General features: G+C 46.4%; 1 protein-coding gene across 5 annotated transcripts in view; it reads right to left on the bottom strand.

Annotated features, from left to right (window-relative positions):
* The window catches only part of COLQ (collagen like tail subunit of asymmetric acetylcholinesterase), an 81,732-nt gene extending 60,543 nt beyond the window's left edge, over positions 1 to 21,189 (bottom strand). For all 5 annotated transcript variants that reach the window (XR_014244830.1, XM_082392770.1, XM_082392767.1 and 2 more), the window contains exon 1: positions 18,687 to 21,189. Coding sequence is in view for 4 of the 5 variants with exons in the window: in XM_082392770.1 (XP_082248896.1) it covers positions 18,687 to 18,792 (106 nt within the window). In the remaining variant the exon portion in view is untranslated. The remainder of the gene's footprint in view (positions 1 to 18,686) is intronic.
* Between the last annotated feature and the right edge of the window lie 706 nt (positions 21,190 to 21,895).

A 21,895-nucleotide genomic window follows, 5' to 3' on the forward strand; every position in this document is an offset into this window, starting at 1 on the left:
AAGACCTAGAAGAATTAAAGAACAAACAAACAGAGATGACCAATACAATAACTGAAATGAAAACTACACTAGAAGGAATCAATAGTAGAATAACTGAGGCAGAAGATTGGATAAGTGACCTGGAAGACAGAATGGTGGAATTCACTGCTGCGGAACAGACTAAAGAAAAAAGAATGAAAAGAAATGAAGACAGCCTAAGAGACCTCTGGGACAACATTAAACGCAACAACATTCGCATTATAGGGGTCCCAGAAGGAGAAGAGAGTGAGAAAGGACCTGAGAAAATATTTGAAGAGATTATAGTCGAAAACATCCCTAACATGGGAAAGGAAATAGCCACCCAAGTCCAGGAAGCGCAGAGAGTCCCATACAGAATAAACCCAAGGAGAAGCACGCCAAGACACATAGTAGTCAAATTGGCAAAAATTAAAAGAAAAATTATTGAAAGCAGCAAGGGAAAAACGACAAATAACATACAAGGGAACTCCCATAAGGTTAACAGCTGATTTGTCAGCAGAAACACTACAAGCCAGAAGGGAGTGGCATGATATACTTAAAGTGATGAAAGGGAAGAACCTACAACCAAGATTACTCTACCCGGCAAGGATCTCATTTAGATTTGATGGAGAAATCAAAAGCTTTACAGACAAGCAAAAGCTAAGAGAATTCAGCACCACCAAACCAGCTCTACAACAAATGTTAAAGGAACTTCTCTAAGTGGGAAACACAAGAGAAGAAAAGGACCTACAAAAACAAACCCAAAACAATTAAGAAAATGGTCATAGGAACATACATATCGATAATTACCTTAAACGTGAATGGATTAAATGCTCCAGCCAAAAGACACAGGCTTGCTGAATGGATACAAAAACAAGACCCATATATATGCTGTCTACAAGAGACCCACTTTAGACCTAGGGACACATACAGACTGAAAGTGAGGGGATGGAAAAAGATATTCCATGCAAATGGAAATCAAAAGAAAGCTGGAGTAGCTATACTCATATCCGATAAAATAGACTTTAAAATAAAGAATGTTACAAGAGACAAGGAAGGACACTACATAATGATCAAAGGATCAATCCAAGAAGAAGATATAACAATTATAAATATATATGCACCCAACATAGGAGCACCTCAATACATAAGGCAACTGCTAACAGCCATAAAAGAGGAAATTGACAGTAACACAATCATAGTGGGGGACTTTAACACCTCACTTACACCAATGGACAGATCATCCAAAATGAAAATAAATAAGGAAACAGAAGCTTTAAATGACACAATAGACCAGATAGATTTAATTGATATTTATAGGACATTCCAGCCAAAACCAGCAGATTACACGTTCTTCTCAAGTGCACACGGAACATTCTCCAGGATAGATCACATCTTGGGTCACAAATCAAGCCTCAGTAAATTTAAGAAAATTGAAATCATATCAAGCATCTTTTCTGACCACAATGCTATGAGATTAGAAATGAATTACAGGGAAAAACACATAAAAAAGACAAACACATGGAGGCTAAACAATATGTTACTAAATAACCAAGAGATCACTGAAGAAATCAAAGAGGAAATCAAAAAATACCTAGAGACAAATGACAATGAAAACACGATGACCCAAAACCTATGGGATGCAGCAAAAGCAGTTCTAAGAGGGAAGTTTATAGCTATACAAGCCTACCTAAAGAAACAAGAAAAATCTCAAGTAAAAAATCTAACCTTACACCTAAAGAAACTAGAGAAAGAAGAACAAACAAAACCCAAAGTTAGCAGAAGGAAAGAAATCATAAAGATCAGAGCAGAAATAAATGAAATAGAAACAAAGAAAACAATAGCAAAGATCAATAAAACTAAAAGCTGGTTCTTTGAGAAGATAAACAAAATTGATAAGCCATTAGCCAGACTCATCAAGAAAAAGAGGGAGAGGACTCAAATTAATAAAATCAGAAATGAAAAAGGAGAAGTTACAACAGACACCGCAGAAATACAAAGCATCCTAAGAGACTACTACAAGCAACTTTATGCCAATAAAATGGACAACCTGGAAGAAATGGACAAATTCTTAGAAAGGTATAACCTTCCAAGACAGAACCAGGAAGAAGCAGAAAATATGAACACACCAATCACAAGTAATGAAATTGAAACTGTGATTAAAAATCTTCCAACAAACAAAAGTCCAGGACCAGATGGCTTCACAGGTGAATTCTATCAAACATTTAGAGAAGAGCTAACACCTATCCTTCTCAAACTCTTCCAAAAAATTGCAGAGGAAGGAACACTCCCAAACTCATTCTATGAGGCCACCATCACCCTGATACCAAAACCAGACAAAGACACTACAAAAAAAGAAAATTACAGACCAATATCACTGATGAATATAGATGCAAAAATCCTCAACAAAATACTAGCAAACAGAATCCAACAACACTTTAAAAGGATCATACACCACGATCAACTGAGATTTATCCCAGGGATGCAAGGATTCTTCAATATACGCAAATCAATCAATGTGATACACCATATTAACAAATTGAAGAAGAAAAACCATATGATCATCTCAATAGATGCAGAAAAAGCTTTTGACAAAATTCAACACCCATTTATGATAAAAACACTCCAGAAAGTGGGCATAGAGGGAACCTACCTCAACATAATAAAGGCCATATATGACAAACCCACAGCCAACATCATTCTCAATGGTGAAAAACTGAAAGCATTTCCTCTAAGATCAGGAATGAGACAAGGATGTCCACTCTCACCACTATTATTCAACATAGTTCTGGAAGTCCTAGCCACGGCAATCAGAGAAGAAAAAGAAATAAAAGGAATACAAATTGGAAAAGAAGAAGTAAAACTGTCACTGTTTGCAGATGACATGATACTATACATAGAGAATCCTAAAACTGCCACCAGAAAACTGCTAGAGCTAATGAATGAATATGGTAAAGTTGCAGGATACAAAATTAATGCACAGAAATCTCTTGCATTCCTATACACTAATGATGAAAAATCTGAAAGAGAAATTATGGAAACACTCCCATTTACCATTGCAACAAAAAGAATAAAATACCTAGGAATAAACCTACCTAGGGAGACAAAAGACCTGTATGCAGAAAACTATAAGACACTGATGAAAGAAATTAAAGATGCTACCAACAGATGGAGAGATATGCCATGTTCTTGGATTGGAAGAATCAACATTGTGAAAATGACTGTACTACCCAAAGCAATCTACAGATTCAATGCAATCCCTATCAAATTACCAATGGCATTTTTTACGGAGCTAGAACAATCATCTTAAAATTTGTATGGAGACACAAAAGACCCCGAATAGCCAAAGTAGTCTTGAGGCAAAAAAACGGAGCTGGAGGAATCAGACTCCCTGACTTCAGACTATACTACAAAGCTACAGTAATGAAGACAATATGGTACTGGCACAAAAACAGAAACATAGATCAATGGAACAAGATAGAAAGCCCAGAGATAAACCCACGCACCTATGGTCAACTAATCTATGACAAAGAAGGCAAAGATATACAATGGAGAAAAGACAGTCTCTTCAATAATTGGTGCTGGGAGAACTGGACAGCTACATGTAAAAGAATGAAATTAGAATACTCCCTAACACCATACACAGAAATAAACTCAAAATGGATTCTAGACCTAAATGTAAAACCGGACACTATAATACTCTTAGAGGAAAACATAGGAAGAACACTCTTTGACATAAATCACAGCAAGATCTTTTTTGATCCACCTCCTAGAGTAATGGAAATAAAAACAAAAATAAACAAATGGGACCTAATGAAACTTCAAAGCTTTTGCACAGCAAAGGAAACCATAAACAAGACGAAAAGACAACCCTCAGAATGGGAGAAAATATTTGCAAACGAATCAATGGACAAAGGATTAATCTCCAGAATATATAAACATCTCATTCAGCTCAATATTAAAGAAACAAACACCCCAATCCAAAAATGGGCAGAAGACCTAAATAGACATTTCTCCAAAGAAGACATACAGACGGCCACGAAGCACATGAAAAGATGCTCAACATCACTAATTATTAGAGAAATGCAAATCAAAACTACAATGAGGTATCACCATACACCAGTTAGAATGGGCATCATCAGAAAATCTACAAAGAACAAATGCTGGAGAGGGTGTGGAGAAAAGGGAACCCTCTTGCACTGTTGGTGGGAATGTAAATTGATACAGCCACTATGGAGAGCAGTATGGAGGTTCCTTAAAAAACTAAAAATAGAACTACCATACGACCCAGCAATCCCACTACTGGGCATATACCCAGAGAAAACCGTAATTCAAAAAGACACATGCACCCGAATGTTCATTGCAGCACTATTTACCATAGCCAGGTCATGGAAGCAACCTAAATGCCCATCAACAGACGAATGGATAAAGAAGTAGTGGTACATATACACAATGGAATATTACTCAGCCATAAAAAGGAATGAAATTCAGTCATTTGCTGAGACGTGGATGGATCTAGAGACTGTCATACAGAGTGAAGTAAGTCAGAAATAGAAAAACAAATATCGTATATTAACGCATGTATGTGGAACCTAGAAAAATGGTACAGATGAGCTGGTTTGCAGGGCAGAAGTTGAGACACAGATGTAGAGAACAGACATATGGACACCAAGGGGGGAAAACTGCGGTGGGGTGGGGATGGTGGTGTGCTGAATTGGGCGATTGGGATTGACATGTATGCACTGATGTGTATAAAATTGATGACTAATAAGAACCTGCAGTATAAACAAACAAACAAACAAAACAACTAATACTAAACTATCATTGGGTTATTTGTATGGAAATATGTTAATATAAATGTTTCAGACATTACATGAAATTTCTAAAAATCTTATATGTTCTGGTATAATAAGTCATAATCCTAGTTATTACTTTAAAATGTATATCTCAGAAATAACTAATTTTCTTGTCAACTGCATTATTATGAAGTTTCATCAAATCTTTAACCGTGGTCATTTTTAAGTCTTTTGTCATTTACAGACAGTTCTGGGTGTACTCTGATGCTTTTGTAAATATGTTCCTATAAAAGGGTTTCATCTTCAGGAAATTCATGGAAAAGACTCTGACAAGTACAGGTTTCTGGTAACTGACTGTACTGCTGAACTGAATGAATAAGCATTTTCAGAACTCTAATGAAAAACTGATGAACTCATAAAAGTGCTAACAAAAGATCAAGACAAAAAAAAAATTAATTACTTGGGACTGAGTGAACTGATGAGGATGAGTATAATTTTTGTGACTTTCTGTTTGAATTTAAAAAAAGAAAAAATCTCACAAGGACTCAGAGGCAAAGAATATACAAATCAATTTTCACTGCAAAGTAAAGGAGCTGTTACAGTGGAGGATTACTGGACCGAATGTCAATATTATGACATAGTATGAGTGTGTTTCATGTTTGGTAATTGCAATCATTGTTGCTTTTGTTGTGGTCATCCATGTACAATGCTTGGTGTCAGTCTATTTATCTCTTGTAAAAATAAAATACAGTGTGTGTGTGTGAAAACAAACAAGTAAACAAAAGTAAACAAAATAAAACCAAAAAAAAAAAAAGTCTACAAATAACAAATGCTGGAGAGGGTGTGGAGAAAAGGGAACCCTACTACACTGTTGGTGGGAATGTAAGTTGGTGCAGCCACTATGGAGAACAGTATGGAGGTTCCTCAGAAAACTAAAAATAGAATTACCATATGATCCAGCAATCCCACTCCTGGGAATATACCGAGACAAAACTATAATTCAAAAAGATACATGCACCCCTATGTTCATAGCAGCACTATTCACAATAGCCAAGACATGGAAACAACCTAAACGTCCATCAACAGATGAATGGATAAAGAAGACGTACATATATACAATGGGATACTACTCAGCCATAAAAAAGAATGAAATAATGCCATTTGCAGCAACATGGATGCAACTAGAGATTATCATACTAAGTGAAGTAAGTCAGAAAGAGAAGGACAAATACCATATGATATCACTTACATATGGAATCTAAAATATAACACAAATGGGGACTTCCCTGGTGGTGCAGTAGTTAAGAATCCGCCTGCCAGTGCAGGGGACACGGGTTCGAGCCCTGGTCTGGGAAGATCCCACATGCCACAGAGCAACTAAGCCTTTGTGCCACAACTACTGAGCCTGCGAGCCGCAACTACTGAAGCCCACACACCTAGAGCCGTTGCTCTGCAACAAGAGAAGCCACCGCAATGAGAAGCCTGCACACCGCAACAAAGAGTAGTCCCCGCTTGCTGCAACTAGAGAAAGCCCATGCGCAGCAACGAAGACCCAATGCAGACATAAATAAATAAATAAATACATATATTTATTTTAAATAAATAAATAAATAAAATATAACACAAATGAACTTATCTATGAAACAGAAACAGACTCACATAGAGAACAAACTTGTGGTTGCCAGGGGTGGGGGGAGGGGAAGGGATGGAGTGGGAGTTTGGGATTAGCAGGTGCAAACTATTATATACAGAATGGATAGACAACAAGGTCCTACTGTATAGCACAGGGAACTATATTCAATATCCTGGGATAAGCCATAATGAAAATAATATGAAAAAAGAATGTCTGAATGTGTATAACTGAGTCACTTTGCTGTACAGCAGAGACTGGCACAACATTGTAAATCAACTGCACTTCAAAAAAAAAAAAACACAAAACAATGATACAGTAAAATAACCTTTTGCATGCATCTTTGTATATGTTGTTAAGCATGTCCATTGGAGGAATTTCTAGAATAGAATTGCTAGATCAAACAGTGTGTGCATTTGTAGTTTTTACACATTATGACTAATTCATCTCCACAAAGTCTCCATCAATTCACATTCCGTCCCACAAGCAAAGGATGAGGGTATCTATTTCCACATACCCTCACCAGCACATGTGATGTCAGACCTTTTGAATTTCACCCACCTGATGGATGAAAAATGGCACTTCAGTGTGGTTTTAATGTGCATTTCTCTTACGGTGAATGAGGCTGGGATATTTTCACACGTTTTAGAGCCATATGTATTTATTCCATTTTTCCATTAGGTTGTTGGTCTTCCGTTATAAATTTTTTTAAAAAGCATCATTTTATTATATGACTTGCAGATATTTCCCCCGGTTTGTTTTGGCCTTTTGACATTGTTTTTTTAATTGTTTTTCCCATACACAAATTTTTTCTTTTTATCTGGTAGAATCGATTGTAGAAGCCTTTTTTTATGGCTTCTGGGTTCCCCCCCCACTAAAATTACCCCCCAAATCCCCCAAGATTTCTTCTAATAATTTTATGCTTTCATATCTTATGTTTAAATCTTAATTCATTTGTGATTTATTCTGGTATAAGATGTAAGTGTGTTTGTTTGCTTGTTTTCCAGGAGACGTTTTATCTGTGACCTAAAGCAGGAAACAAAAACATTCTCTAAACTATGAAGCCTGCAAACATCAACTATCACAACACTCGGTGACATGAGTAACATGCACGGTAGGAGTGGGACTTGAGCCCAGATCAACTGTGTCCTTATCCTCACTGCTCTGTTCATTCAAATGCCAACCACCTGTGCACCCCAGATACTGCTACCGTGACCCACTTCACTTCTCATTTATTATTTCATCTGTGGTTTTTTTTTTTTTTTTTTTTTGGCTACACCATGAAGCATGTGGGATCTTAGTTCCCAGACCAGGGATCGAAACTGTGCCCCCTGCATTGAGAGCGCCAGAGTCTTAACCACTGGACCGCCAGGGAAGTCCCATCCATTTGTGTTATTTTAATGTCACAAACAGACTGTGGGCTCCTTGTGTTAGTTTGTCTTGTGAATCTTCTTGTTCAATATAATAGTTAAGTATATAGTAGGAGGTGCAATAAAAATTGGTCATTTGATTGATGGGATGTGTATCAAAAGCTACATTTATCAAGTAATAGTCATAATTAATTTAGAGACAGAGACAGATTTAAACATGCTAACGATGATGAGGAGGAGGATGATGGTCTGAATCCATTCAAATGGATTTTATTGCCTCATGTAGGAAAAAAAAAATCAAACAAAATGCAAAGTGGCAGCAGATGGTTATGCGGCCAGAAAACTGAGCATCTTTGTCAAGTCAGCCACCATTTGCTGGCATTCCGTTTGAAATTTTCATGTTTAATAATCTGCCTCTGATTTCCCAGGAGGACCCACACTGGCAGGCCTGGTGATTTGACACTGCTGTCCATTTTGAAGGGCGCAAGACTGTTATTCCACACAAGGCAGATGCCACGTGGACAGAGGGCCCCGTTCTCCTGACTCGGATGAACTGGATATGGGAAGTGACTTGTCTACCAGCTGGATCCACACAGGGTTGCACAACTTCCAACGGGGGGAATGCCCTCAGGCTGCAGCGCTCTGGGGGCTCCGAGCGTGCTCACCCTGTCTGGGGAGGTGACAGCTTTCTCCCTCACAGCTCAGGGAGGCACTGTGGGTGGACTTTGCCCATCAGCTCAGGACTCGGTAGCTAAGGCATCATGCCCAGGTGTGAGCCCGTGCTTTCCAGATCGTGCCCTCCCATGCTTCCTCCTTTGATTCTCACCACAATCCCTCGAATTACCCTCTATTATGCCCCCCTTTTCCAGGTGAGGAAAACTGAGGCTCTGACAGTTAAGGTCCTATGGAGCTGGGCTTCTGAGCCCAGACCTCCGGTTCCGAAGCCCACGCACTGTGATGGTTCCCGCTCAGTGCAGGCTTTTGATGGAGACTCTGAATTCTGAAACTCTTCAGCACCAGGAGCAAATCTCTCCAGCCACTGAATAAGAGCAGGTGGGATTATAGTAAAAACGAATCATCCCGGGAGAAGGCAAGCAGCCTGGATTCCAACACTCTCACTGCCATTTGGCATAATGGTTGCAACCAGTGACCGAGAGCTGAACTATGTTCCAGGCACAGTGCAAAGCTCTGTACCTACTACACTGTCATCTGATGAGGCAGGTACTCTTACTAACCCCATTCTACAGAGGTGGAAACTGAGGTGTTAAGAAATCAAACCAAGACCACTTGGCCAAGATCACTCAGCTAGTGGGTCACAAAGATGTCACTCAAGTCCACAGCTGTCTGAACGTGAACCCCATGCCTTTTCCTGCCACCATCGTGAGTTCTCAGGTGCCAATGCTCGGAAGAGAAACATGTGCCGAGACCCCTTCTTTGTGGAGGAGCTAATTCTGTAAATTAGCAAGTGACTTGCGAGCCACAAAGTCAAAGAAAGTCTACGGCTAAAAGGATTCTTGGAATCTGGTCCATCCCTTCATTTTACAGACGAGAAAACTGAGTCTCACAGACAGCAAATGGCTGGTCCAACAGTACACGGGTCCCAGAGTCAGTGGCAGGTCAGAGAGAGAACCCAGGTTTCCCGAGTTCCACCTCAGTGCCTTAGCACCGCCACTGTTCCCTCTCAGGGAACATTAGTAAGCAGGCAGGTGGCCAAGCCCGCTGGCTAACCGTCCCCACGCCGCCGCCTTCTAGTCGGACCTGGACAAGAGCAGCTGAGCAGCAGGCCCCGTGCCGGTCAGGCGGGTGCCCTCTCGCTTTCCTGACTGCGCAGCAGAGGAAGTGCAGGCTGGACGCTCAACTCGGATACGGAAGGGAAGAAAAGAAAAGAAATCATTTACTCAGACACTCTGGGGAAAGCGCTGCCAGGGCCTGAATCGTCCAGACAGCCTTTCGGCCTCCCGGTGCTCGCTTCGTGGGCAGCCACGGAGCGTGGAGGAGCGCCACCCAGCCCCAAGGCCTCCCCTCAGGACACTCGTGCCCACCGTTGACTTTCCCCGCCACGACCTGCCCGACACCGCTCTCAGGAAGGCGGACAGGAGGGAAAGGGTTGTCCTCGTTTGGAACCCCCCTAAATCCTGAACACTAATCTCAGCAGCGGAGAATCTGGTTTCTGGATGACCACAGAGGACCTGGAGGCCTTTTGGGGGCCACCCTGTGAGGTCCACCCCAATGCGGATGATCTCAGAAACCAAGCCAGTTCAGTTTGGGCAAAAAGGGCAGTCTGGTTTCAACCCTCAACAATAATGACGCACCTGGCAGGCCCCTCATAGAGGTCCCTCGTACCTCCTCAAACACTTGAAGAAACCCCGAGTCACAGCAAAGTAAGAGAGCCCCAGTCCGGCAGGTAGGCCTCCACAGGTAGGATGGCCATCATCACCCCATCCCCCATCGGCCTGGGTCCCCAAGACCCCCATGCCAGGTCTCAGAAGGTCCTTCCTGGAGCAAGTGTCCCAAGAGAAATCTACCAGCTGCAGCAGGAAAGCTCCAGTGCTCTCTCCAGGCTTCTCAGAAAGATACCAAGAAGACCAGGTGAGCGGTGGCGGGATGCGTGAGGAAAGGAGCAGGGAGGCCCAGGAGGGAAGCCTGTCCAGTTCCCATTCACAGTTCCTTCTTTTCTTTCCTCGCTTTTTCCAGACCTCAGCTGGTTCATGGTGCAAGCCCTCAGCAGCCACCGGGCCTCCCCTGCAGCTGTCGCAGCTCCCAGCACCTGCCTCCCGCTTGTGCTTATGTTGGTTGCTGTGGAGACATAAGGGCGGGCTTGAATGGAGTCGAATCCTCCGGGCTGGGCGATGGAATAGGGCCAGGTGTATTTTTAAAGCCATCTGGGAAAGCTGGTCATCACGAGAAGAGCCTCCTTCCCTGGTCAATGGGTCCCTGCTTTAGGGACTGGTTCACAAATGCAAAACGGATAAAAGCTGAGCCCCTCTTTTGGCCTTAACCCACTGGATATTTTAAGCAAAAAGTTACTGTTTGTACTGTATTTGGGACTTTTGCCTTTTGGCACAAATGCACCTTAGGGGAAATCATGACCTCCCGGCATGTGTAGAGACAGCGTGAGGTTCTGGACATAATGAGAGAAAAGGTTTATACATCACACACCAGGCACTTTTTACAGTTCTTTGCGTTCATAATTAGCCCACTTAATCTTCACAACTGCTTTGTGAGTGAAACCCTACTCTGAGCCCCGTTTTACAGGCAGGGAAACTGAGGCACATAGAAGGCAATTTGCCTGCCCAACATCACAAAGCTAAGGGAGACACAAGATTTGAACCCAGGCAGCATGACACCAGAGGTCCTACTCCTAATCAATAGGCTGTTGTGCCTCTGCAATAATTTGGGACCCAGAAAGTCCTGATTTGGAAATTTGGCCCTGGCACTATGTGACCTCAGGCAAGTGACTGCATCTCTCTGAATGGTAGTTCCCTCTTTGGTAGAACTGGGGTACTAATGTCTTGTGAAATTGTTGTGAAGATTAGAAGTCAGGTACGTAAAGAGTCTAGCAAATAAGCAGTGCTCTATGCAAGGTAACTTTATTAGTGTTAGTGGGGGCTCTCTTAGCTACTGGACCTCAGCTCTGGTATCACAGCTGGGGGGTGCTGAGCTGTAACCACCACTGCCCAGAAGGGGCGGGTGGGCAAGCAACTGCAAAAGGGCCAGCAGGACCACAGCTGCTGGCAGATGCTGCCGTTTCCCTGCCATAGGCCTCCACACTCGCCAGGCCCCGTGGGCTGCCAGCTCCTGTCACAAGCACCTGTAACTATGCCAGAAGGCTTCCCCAGTTGTGGAAGTTGCCTGGGGAAGCGTGTCCCCAGGAGCTGGTGGATCAATATTCCAGTCCCCTGTCTCCCTGAGGTCCTAGGAGATCTGAGCCCCAGCTGCCCACAGCAGGAATCGGCTCGTGAACTCCCCCAGGACTGACGGCCTTCCCTTCCCTGTCTTGGTTTCCCAACACCCTACTGGGATCACCTCCCAAACACACCACTTGCACCCAAATCCTTGTCTCAGGGTCTGCTCTGGAAAGGGATCCAAATGACGACAGTATTCATGCCTGTGCCTCTGATCCTGATGTCCTTAAAGAAAGCACTCGGGGGACACTTGACCCAGTGGAATAGGTAACTGTAGGAGAATAACTGATTAAAGGCCCCCAAAGAGGTCCAGACCCTAATTCCTGGAGCCTGTAAAGGTTACCGTATACGACAAAAGGAACTTTGCAGGTGGGATTAAATTAAGAAATTTAGGAGGGGGAGATTATCTGGGTGGGCCCTAAATGTAGTCACAAGTGTCCTTATAAGAGAGAGGCAGAGGAAGACTGACACGGAAGAAGAAGGCCATGTGACCACTGAGTGGCCATAGGAGACTAATACAGGAGCTCAGGGGCAACCTTGAGCAGTGGTCCTCAAAGCGTGGCCCGTAGACCTGCAGCGTCAGCAGTGCCTGAGATCTTATTAGAAGTGCAAAGTCATGGGAGCCACTCCAGACCAACTGCATCAGAAATTCCGGGGGTGGGCCCAGCAGTCTGTCTTAACAAACCTCCCAGGTGACGCTGATGCTGGCTATAATGGTTAGCCATGGCTGGGCGTTAGAATCACCTGGGGAGCTCTCGACACTCTCAGTGCCTGATCCCATGCCCCAGAGAGTCTGATGCAATTTGTCTGTTCAGCCTGGACGCTGGGCGCCTGTAAAGCATCCCAGGTGATTCTCGTCTCTCCAGAGCTGAGAACCAGTGCTGTAGTTTGAGAACCACCGATCCAGAACATTAACTTTCAAACTGAGCTTTGCAGAGCTTGGGAAGTCTGGAAAAATGCATAGACTGCTAAAGAAGGATGAGGCAGGGTCCAAACCAGCAGGGCTTCTGACCCAGATGGTCCAGATAGGCAGAGGTAAGGAGGAAGGCAGCCCAGGTGTAAGACGGGAGCGTGCAGTGGGGACTCGGGAGCTGCTCCAAGCCGAACAGTCGCTGTGGTGTGGGTCAGGACTGCCAGGTTGCCCTGGTTTCCAAGAGGTTTTTTGGTTTTTAAGAGACATCAGAAATAAATTTTAAAAATTTGTTAAATCACTTGAGTTTTAAATGTTAGCAACTAAGACAATTTTTAAAAGTTTTCCCTGTCTCTCTCTTTTTTTTTTTTAAGTACTGCACCGTGATGGCTGAGTACAGCTCCACATGAAGACTGGACTCGGTCCTTGGGCAGCTGGTTTGCGAGCTCCAGCTCTACTGTAAGGGTCTTTCATTCACCCCTTGAGCCCAGGAGACTAGTCTTCTCAGGGTGATGACAGGAACTCCATGTGGGCAGGATGTTTTTGTCTGCTCACTGCTGCATCCCAGTTCCAGGTACCAGGGTTGGGACTTACTAAGTGTTTGTTGAATGAATAAGTGCTCATAGCAATCCTGTGAGACTACTATACCCATTTTACAGATGAGGGAGTCGGGGCTCACACCACAGTTACGGTGTGAGCGTCCCACAATCACCCAGAGGCAGGATTCAGACCCAAGGCTCCCACAGCAGGGACAACTGTGAAGAGCAAATACACTGCAGCTGTGGAAAAGCTTGGCAAGATAAGGGGTTTGGGGGCACTTGGTACCAATTATAAGAGCAATGCGAGCAGTAGTTACGACGTGAACTGCCTTTCAAGAAGACGGGTCCCCAGCCTACTTGGTGACTCATAGAAGTCAGAGGGGTTTCTGTTCCTTCTGGAGCTGCGTTGTTTTTGTATGGTCGTGGGTCTGAGGAAGGAAGGCTAGGGTGTGGTGAGTGACAATGTCAGTGCTTGGCCTGGATCTCTGGAGAGAAAGTCCTTGTCTCTCACACCCACCCCTCTGTGAGCTGGAGAGGGGTCCACTGCTTCATTCAGAGGCTTGGGGTGGGGTGAAGTGGGCAAGCTGGGACCCCTGGAGGGCCCTTTAATTTAAGGAGCCTCTCTGATTATATTACCCAGAGGAAATATGGGGAGCTAAATCGGAGGAGATGGCTGGGAAGTACATTACGGAACATTAAACAATAGCCGACCAGCATCAGACACAAATAAATGGCCCATAATCTACTGCCAAGAACATGATTGGTCCCAAGCAGTGGCCTGGCTGGCTTCCAGTCAGGGGAGTGCAGGGCTGGACACCACGTCCTATAGGCCACAAAACGCCGGCCCTGGTCACGTCCCAGCACCCACAGGAGAAGATTGCGGCACCCAGACAGAACTCACAAGCTTCCAAAAGATCTCACTCTCCAGGACTGGAGGTGGGTCTTCTCTCCATCTTGTCCTGAGCCCTGGACCCAAACATCATCGGGAGAGTTCCTGCCTACCTGAGAAATCCCATGTTGGAGAAGGGAAGCCACGTGTGTCTGTGGGCATAGGGTCGTTTGGCTCACACCCCTGAAGAGAATGTCTGTGAAATGGGGTTCCTCTGGCTCCAGGAAGCCTCATTCCCCAAAATGCCCAGGTTGAAGCTCATCTCACTAGAGCATCCTTTAGCTTAGATCTTTAACTCCTGTTACAACACAAATACCGCCAAAGAAAGATAAACCAGTACCCTGGCAAGTCACGCACCCTCTAGTATGAAGTCCTTGTCTCAATCGTTTGCTAAGAGCTTCAGGCACTGATGTCCTGAGGAGAAGGCAGGAGAGTGCAGAGGATAGAGACCTGGAGCTGGGTTTTTGGAGGCTGGGGTACAGGGCCTTAAAAGCTACTATTGGGCTTCCCTGGTGGCGCAGTGGTTGAGAATCTGCCTGCCAATGCAGGGGACACGGGTTCGAGCCCTGGTCTGGGAAGATCCCACATGCCGCGGAGCAGCTGGACCCGTGAGCCACAATTACTGAGCCTGCACGTCTGGAGCCTGTGCTCCGCAACAAGAGAGGCCGTGATAGTGAGAGGCCCACGCACCGCAATGAAGAGTGGCCCCCGCTTGCCACAAGTAGAGAAAGCCCTCGCACAGAAACGAAGACCCAACACAGCCATAAAAAACGAAAAAAAAGCTACTATCACCGTTTATCCATGGCCATAGCAGATTTGGTCTACATTGCTAAGAGCCCTGGACTTAGAGTCAGTGGGCAGGGTTCCAGTCTCCAGCTCTCCCCACACCAGCTGTGCCATCTCGGGCAAGTCACTTAACCTCTCTGAGCCGTCATTTCTCCATCTGAAAATCGGGAGTGAGGCCACACCCATCCTGGGTGCTGTGAGAGACTGAAGTGTGCAGAAGGTCTTTCATTCTATAAATATCACTGTCCTTGGGTCTGTGCCACCACATTCTAGAAACTGTACAACAACAGAGCCGCATCCGTGGATGGACCCTGGGGCTGAGTCAGTGCACAGACCACAGTGAGTCCAGCCAGGCCCGCCAAACCCAGGCCAGATCAGCTGACCCTTAGCTGATCCACAGACACATGAACTTCAACAATAAACAACTGCTGTTCAGCCACTGAGTGTTAGGGTGGTTTATCGCCCAGCAGGGGTTAAAAGAATACACCAAAGTTAGGGCTCCTGACACTTTAAATCTTAGGGCCATGTTCAATAGAAATTAATATATCTGACACGTCTCTGCCTTCTTAGGCAAAATGAAACACATTTTGTGTGTTTCACACATCACAGTGCAAACCAGTCAACAAGCGGTAAGACAGGGGCGCCTTCAGGGGATACATACAGAATGGAGGTGCTAGAAATAATTCCGACCGGCTATCCTTTTTGATCTCAGAACTATTCCCTGGTTCTTTGCCATTTTTCCTGTAATCAGGTTTATCAGCTGTCTTTGTTGTTCTTGCTGTCACTGTGTCTATCTTAAGCAGCAGTCCCCTCCCCAATCTACTGTGCTACGGCTATGTCACCACCCTCAAGAACTCAGCCTGGGAGGATGATGTCCCACTTGAGAGTTCACAGGCTTGGACTGAGGGCCTGAGCTAGTTTTCTCTGCACCCAGGGCAGGTGCTTTAGTGCTGGGATTGCTATCACCAGTTTTGGTCTCTTTGATGCTTTTTGCTCCCTCCTGCTCCTCTCGGGGACCCGATAGCGGAGGCTGCCAGGCAATGAACATCTGATCCAGAGAGCTGTGCTGTGTCTGGCGTTGCTGGAATCCAGTCTTTTCTGAAGAGAGTGAAGGAAAGAACCAGCCCACAGGCCTGTAAGAGCGCTTCCTCCATCCCAGCCCGTCTCTGGGGCCTGCGCTGCCTGCGGTTCCCCCAGACCAGAGCCGCGTCCTGCTTGTCTTGTGTCCCCTGCGGCACTTCGCACAGTGCCAGGCGCACAGTAGGCGCTCACTAAGCTACGGTGGGTGGAATGAAAAGACTTCCTGGTGGCACTTTTCACTATGTGCACGGGGCTGGGCTTCTTCAGAAGAGTTAAGAATCTATGAGCTTCTGAATACAGACTATTTCACATCAGGTTGTAGGAAACTATTTTGAAAGGATTAAAGTTCTCCTGTGTTAAGGAACAGTTCCCGTTTCAGGGCGTAAGTTTATTTCTGAACTGGGCTATCAGGAAGCCCTGGCGACAAGAAGAAGGGGACAAAGCAAAGTGAGGAAGCAGGAGGAAGCAGATGTCTTCTTTTGCTCTGTTGAGCTGACACCTTAGTGATTCCCCCCAGAGCTACCCCATGGTTTTACCAAATGTTTAAAGAGCACATCCCCCACCAGAAGACCTGGATTTGGCAGTTTACGAGGAAGTGCCTCTGGACAGGTGGGTTACCTCTTCTCAGTGCCCACTCCCTTCACTCAGCCAGGGGCTGACCCCCATGACTGCATCAAGGGGCTCCCCTGCCCCGGCTTCCGGGTGGGTTTGGCCATGAGAGGCACTGCCAAGAGGTGGTCGGATTGGAAGGGAGAGCGATCGGGGTATTTCTTCTGCGCTCGCTCTCTGCTTTGGGTCCCTTTGTGACCAAGGCTCCTCTCAGCGGCCCCTCCTCCAAGGTCCCAAATCTCCCCGGGATCCAGTTCCCCACTGGTCCCAAATCTCCCCATCCAGTTTGTCCTCTTGCTTCCTCAAGCACCGGGGTGGTAAAGGCTTCCCTGGGCTGCTCATTTCTCAACCTTCCTTCTTGGTTCCCCTAAGCCCACCCACACCCCTGAAAGCAGGCCCCTCATTCCAGTCTTTTCACGAACCATCTGAGTTACTTCTCCTTCCTACTGTTACCCTGACTGGAACGGTCTGTACCAAGTCTTGCCTAAGAGATGTCTAAGCTATGCCGAGGCTCTCTCGAGGGCAAGGAGTTCAAAGAAAATCAGAGGTCCTCTTCTCTCCAGCTTTCAGAACTCATGAGCCATTTTGGCTGTATCTAAATTAAGTGGTACGAAATGATGGCAGACTCCAATCTACAGATGAGAAAAGTTTTCATTCCTTCATGCACTCATCCACTCACCAACTATTTATTGGGCATCTACCCGATATTTCCCCGCGTAACTAGTGATAATGGCCAAGACAGACACAGTCCCTGCCCGCATCATGGTTCTTACAGTCTACCGCCAACCACCTCCCAGAAGCCAGAGAGCCCGCCAGAGGCAGGGCTGGGACCAGAAGACCGAGTTTCTTTGAGTCCTGAGCCTTTGGCAGATCCTCCAAGGAAGCTATGGCCCAAACAAGGTTAAGAACCACCAAGCAGACCAAGTTAACTCTGAAGCTTCCCCCCTGGATCGGGGAATGATGACCCACTCACTCCCAGAAGCCTGGCGCTCTCAGCCTGAACTGGGGGTGGGACATGCCGACACACGCGTGGCAGCACAGCTGTCCACCTTTCCTGCCCCCCACCGCCAACATTCTCCACAAACTCCCTCCACTCCTCCCGCTCCTCACACGGTTATAATTAGCCCCACGGCCTCCTCTGCGTCCCTCCCTCAGGGCCCACAGACGCTGGCAGCTCCACAGGTCGCTGAGCCATTCTTATGAATGGAGAGGGCTGGGGACTGCATCCAGAGCTGTGCCCTCCCTCCTGGAGAGCCTGTGTCCAGCAAAGGCAGTGGGAGTGAAACTTCTGCCTCAACTCAAGTACCTCTGAGGTGCGTGCTGGAGGGTGTGACGGAAGCGGCTTTTTCTGGGGAGAGCCAGGGGTGACCGAGGAGAACTGAGGGGGGCTGTGATGGGACCGGCTGCCAAGCCTGGGGTCCTCAAACCCTCCGGAAACATCCGAGTTTCGTCAGAAAGGTTTAAACGGGCCATGCCGGTAACCCAATACTTCCCCTGCCCAGGGTCGGGCAGGACAAGGGCGACAGCCTGGAGCCCTCAGGGGAGGTTGCCAGGCCGGGGGCGGAAGGAGCCCTCTCCCCACCCCCAGTGCTAGCCCAGCTCCCAGCTCCGGGCCTGCCTGCCCCCTACAGCCCCTCCACCTCCCCTCTTCGCTGAGGCTGAAGAGAAGCCCACCTCGGGGAGAAAGCCCAGCAGGAAAGCCCACGGGGCCGGAGAGACGGAGACCTGGTCCTGAGGCTGCAGGGGCCCCCGGACCCGGGACAACCACCGGGACTCCCTCCCGGTCAGCCCGCTGCACAGCACCCCCTGTGGGCCGAGCCCCCCGCGAAGGGTTCAGGGGTGTATTTATAGAGATGTCTGGACGACTCACTTGCCTTCCTCTCTGCCTCTGTTAAGCTCCCCACAATTCCCGACCCAAATGCAACCCTGCAGCCAGTGAGGAGAAGAAACAGTCTGTTCAAGGGTTTCTGGCTTTGAGCAGCCAGGCGGGGACAAGGACAGAAGGGGCGTCCCAACGGGGTCTGGCCGGGTGACCGGAGGCTGCTGGGGCCCGCTCCCTCCCAGCCTCCCTCCACCCCGAGGGGAAAGGGAGAAACATCAGGACGGCTGCAGAATAGCCCTCCTCCCTCCCCTGCCCGACAGAGGGGAGACAGGGAAGTTGTGGTCCTGCTTTACCTGCTGAAATTGGAAGCACGCTGGTGAGGAAAGTGGGCTGAGACACGACGAAGCGGAAGAAAAGCTGAAGATAAATTCCCAGGGTCACTGGATTCAGGACAACCATGCTGGCTGCGGTCTGGAAAGTGTCAAGTTCTCAAGGAAGGGCTGCAAGGAGCCTCGCTTATCTGTGCTTTGTCTTCCCCACGCTGTTTGCCTCTCTCTCTCTCCCTCACTCTCTCTGCCTCTCTCTCTCCGTCTCTCTCTCTCCCTCACTCTCTCTCCCTCTCTCTCCTTTCCCCATGCCTCTACCAAGAAAGAATGCCAACCATTTCCCACTAAACCTTCTCCGTACTACACAGGGTTATATTTATCTTGAGCACTGGATCAAATGCCCTCATTAAAATGAAGATATCTGAATTTTCTTCTTTGGTGACTGAGGTAAGAGGCCATTGAAGACATGATTAAAAAGGCAGCCAGATCTCGAATGTCCACTAGAAGCAGTCCTCAAGGGCAGACAGATTTCCTCATTGATTATCCACCAGTGCCTATCGCCCCGCAGCTGAGGTGTCCAGCGGCATCACAGAATCCATTCGAACCTCTGGATTCAAACTGAATTTCCGTGGAGATAAATCCTTCTGCTGTCAGTCTGTGACATTTTTACCCACTGGGGGACAAATGTAAAGCTGACCCTGGATTTTTTTTTCTTTAATCATCCAATAAAAGGCGGAGGTGTGGGTGGGGAGATTTTATAGTTTCCAAAACAGCTTTCTCCATAAAAAAGTGTTTATCTCTCTCCAGAATTTGCAGCCTTTATCCCATGCAAAGCAGTGCATGAAAAATGAAAAGAGTCAATGGATTGCAAAGTGAATGGTTATTGATCAAACTGCATTTGGGAAACAACATCATTGACTTGACCTTTGGCTAGACAAAATTCTTCAAATAAAAAGTGTCACATCCTTCGATGAATCCTCTTATGAGTTTATAAAGACTGTTACAGAGATCCTTGGGTCTCTATATATAAATAAATAAAATAATAACCCACATTTTGCTTTAATCTACATAACATACTCCCAGGGCCTCACAGGAGCTAATTCAGAAATGGTGTGGTAGCTCCTGACTCTGGGGTCCGGTAGCTGAGCCTCACTCTGGGGGAAGGTGGGGCTGGGAGAAAGCATAGGATGAGGTGATACCCACAGTGCCAGCACCAGAGGGGCTTTGACTCCAGCTCTGCTGTGACCGTGGACAAATTGCTTGATCTCTCTAAGCCTCAGTTTTCTCATACAATGGAGGCGTTCCCCTTTAAAGCCCTGTTGGAAGGGTTAAATGAGGTAACGCGGGATGACTCATACATGAATTTAAAATTGTGTATAGAGGCAGCCAAAATGAAACCCGCGGAGCCATGGTAAATGGGCGGCAGATATGGCCACCAACAATCTCTCCCATCCCTGTATGTACACTCCACTCTTCCCAACAAAAGGTGGGGTCAGTTTCCCCTCCCGTCCAGTCTGGGCTGGCCTTGTGACTAGCTTTGACCAACAGAATATGGCTGAAGTGACACTGTGCCATTTCCGGGCCTAGGCCTTAACAGGGCTGGCAGCTTTTGCTTTTGCCTTTTCTTGGAAACCAGCTGCCACATTAAAAAGTCTGGACTATTGAATAGGCCACAGGGAGGGGGAAGCAGCAGGCCCCTGGCTGTCTGGCCATCTCAGAAGAGGCACTAGACATGAGAGTGAGGTCAGTTTGGATCATCTGGCCTCATTCAGGTCCCCAGATGATGGCAGTCACAGAAGTGACCAGGGGAGACCAGCTGAAGAACTACACAGATGAACGCAGCCCAAATTACAGATTCATGAGCAAATGAGATGGCTGTTGTTTTTGCCTTCGGTGTCCTGAAGCCACTAGGTCTTAAGGTGATTTGTTATGCAGCAACAGCTAACTGATACAGGATTTATAAGAAAAGCATGAAGAATATCCTTGAGTTACATTCAAAATTAACAGGGCAGCTTAAAGAGGGGGTACCCCACGTCGCTGTTCCCAAAATGTTTAAGCAGAAGGATCGTGATTGTTGGCCAAGTCCAACCAGGAAATTCTCAGGCTTGTTCTCATTAATTCTGGAAACCTCTGGCCCCAGCAGCGGGCTTTGGGTGGCTTGGAGAAGATGCAGGCTACGTAGGGGGAAGGTAACTTTTGAGTAACTTGGTGCCAGAATCTGAACTTTTACCGTCCAGCTCTGATTCCTCCTGTGAGAAGCAAAGGGATTTCTCCTTCTCTCAGCGCACAGATTTCACCACCACTGACCATGCAGTTGGCACAGATTATGTCACTATGTCCTGCCCGTGACACCTGCTGGTATTGTTTTTGAACTGTTTCTAAACCACCGTATGTTGCTATTTAACCTGTGTTAATGTCTCTAAAGATGAGAGACTGGGACTTCCCTGGTGGTCCAGCGGCTAAGACTCCACGCTCCCAATGCAGGGGGCCCGGGTTTGATCCCTGGTCAGGGAACTAGATCCCACATACCGCAACTAAGAGTTCACATGCCGCAACTAAAGATCCTGCATGCAGCAACGAAGACCCTGCATGCTGAAACTAAGGCCCGGTGCAGCCAAATACATAAATAAATATTTTTTAAAAATATATGGGGGACTGTTCCAGAGCTCTGTGCACCCCTACAGGCCCCAGGACAGTCCTCGTCACCTAGTAGATCCTCAACAATGTCAGTTAATGTGATCCAATCATAAGATGAAAAGAAAGTAGGAAAAGTGACACAAACTTATGCTCCAGCCATACTAAGCTGTGGGCCAGGGCCTTGTCCAGGGAGGGCTGGGGCGAGCGTGGAGACTGTGGACAGTGGCCTGCATACAGGAGGCTGAATGTACACTCAGGCCACCGGGGGGAAGTCACTACTGATGTAAAGTTACGACGGGAACCTCTACCCTCTGGGGAGGCCCCAGCACAGAGGTATTTATAAGCCCCCAATATTTATTAAATCGTGTTTTGTAAATTTCCGTGTCCCATGGACCATGTGTTTTATGAGCCTATTTCACATCAGGTGACCTTAACTGACTGAAGCAGAAATTATTATCTCTCTTCAAACCCTTCTGGAAGGGATCTGAATCTTTCAGAATCTAATCACACAAGCTATTAGATTTTTCCAGAAAGAAATGATCTGAGATTTGTGAAAGGCTTACACCAACAAAGCCAATCAAAGTTAGAGCCTTCCACCC

Source organism: Balaenoptera borealis (assembly GCF_965194805.1).
Source record: "Balaenoptera borealis genome assembly, chromosome: 5".
Lineage (NCBI taxonomy): Eukaryota > Metazoa > Chordata > Mammalia > Artiodactyla > Balaenopteridae > Balaenoptera > Balaenoptera borealis.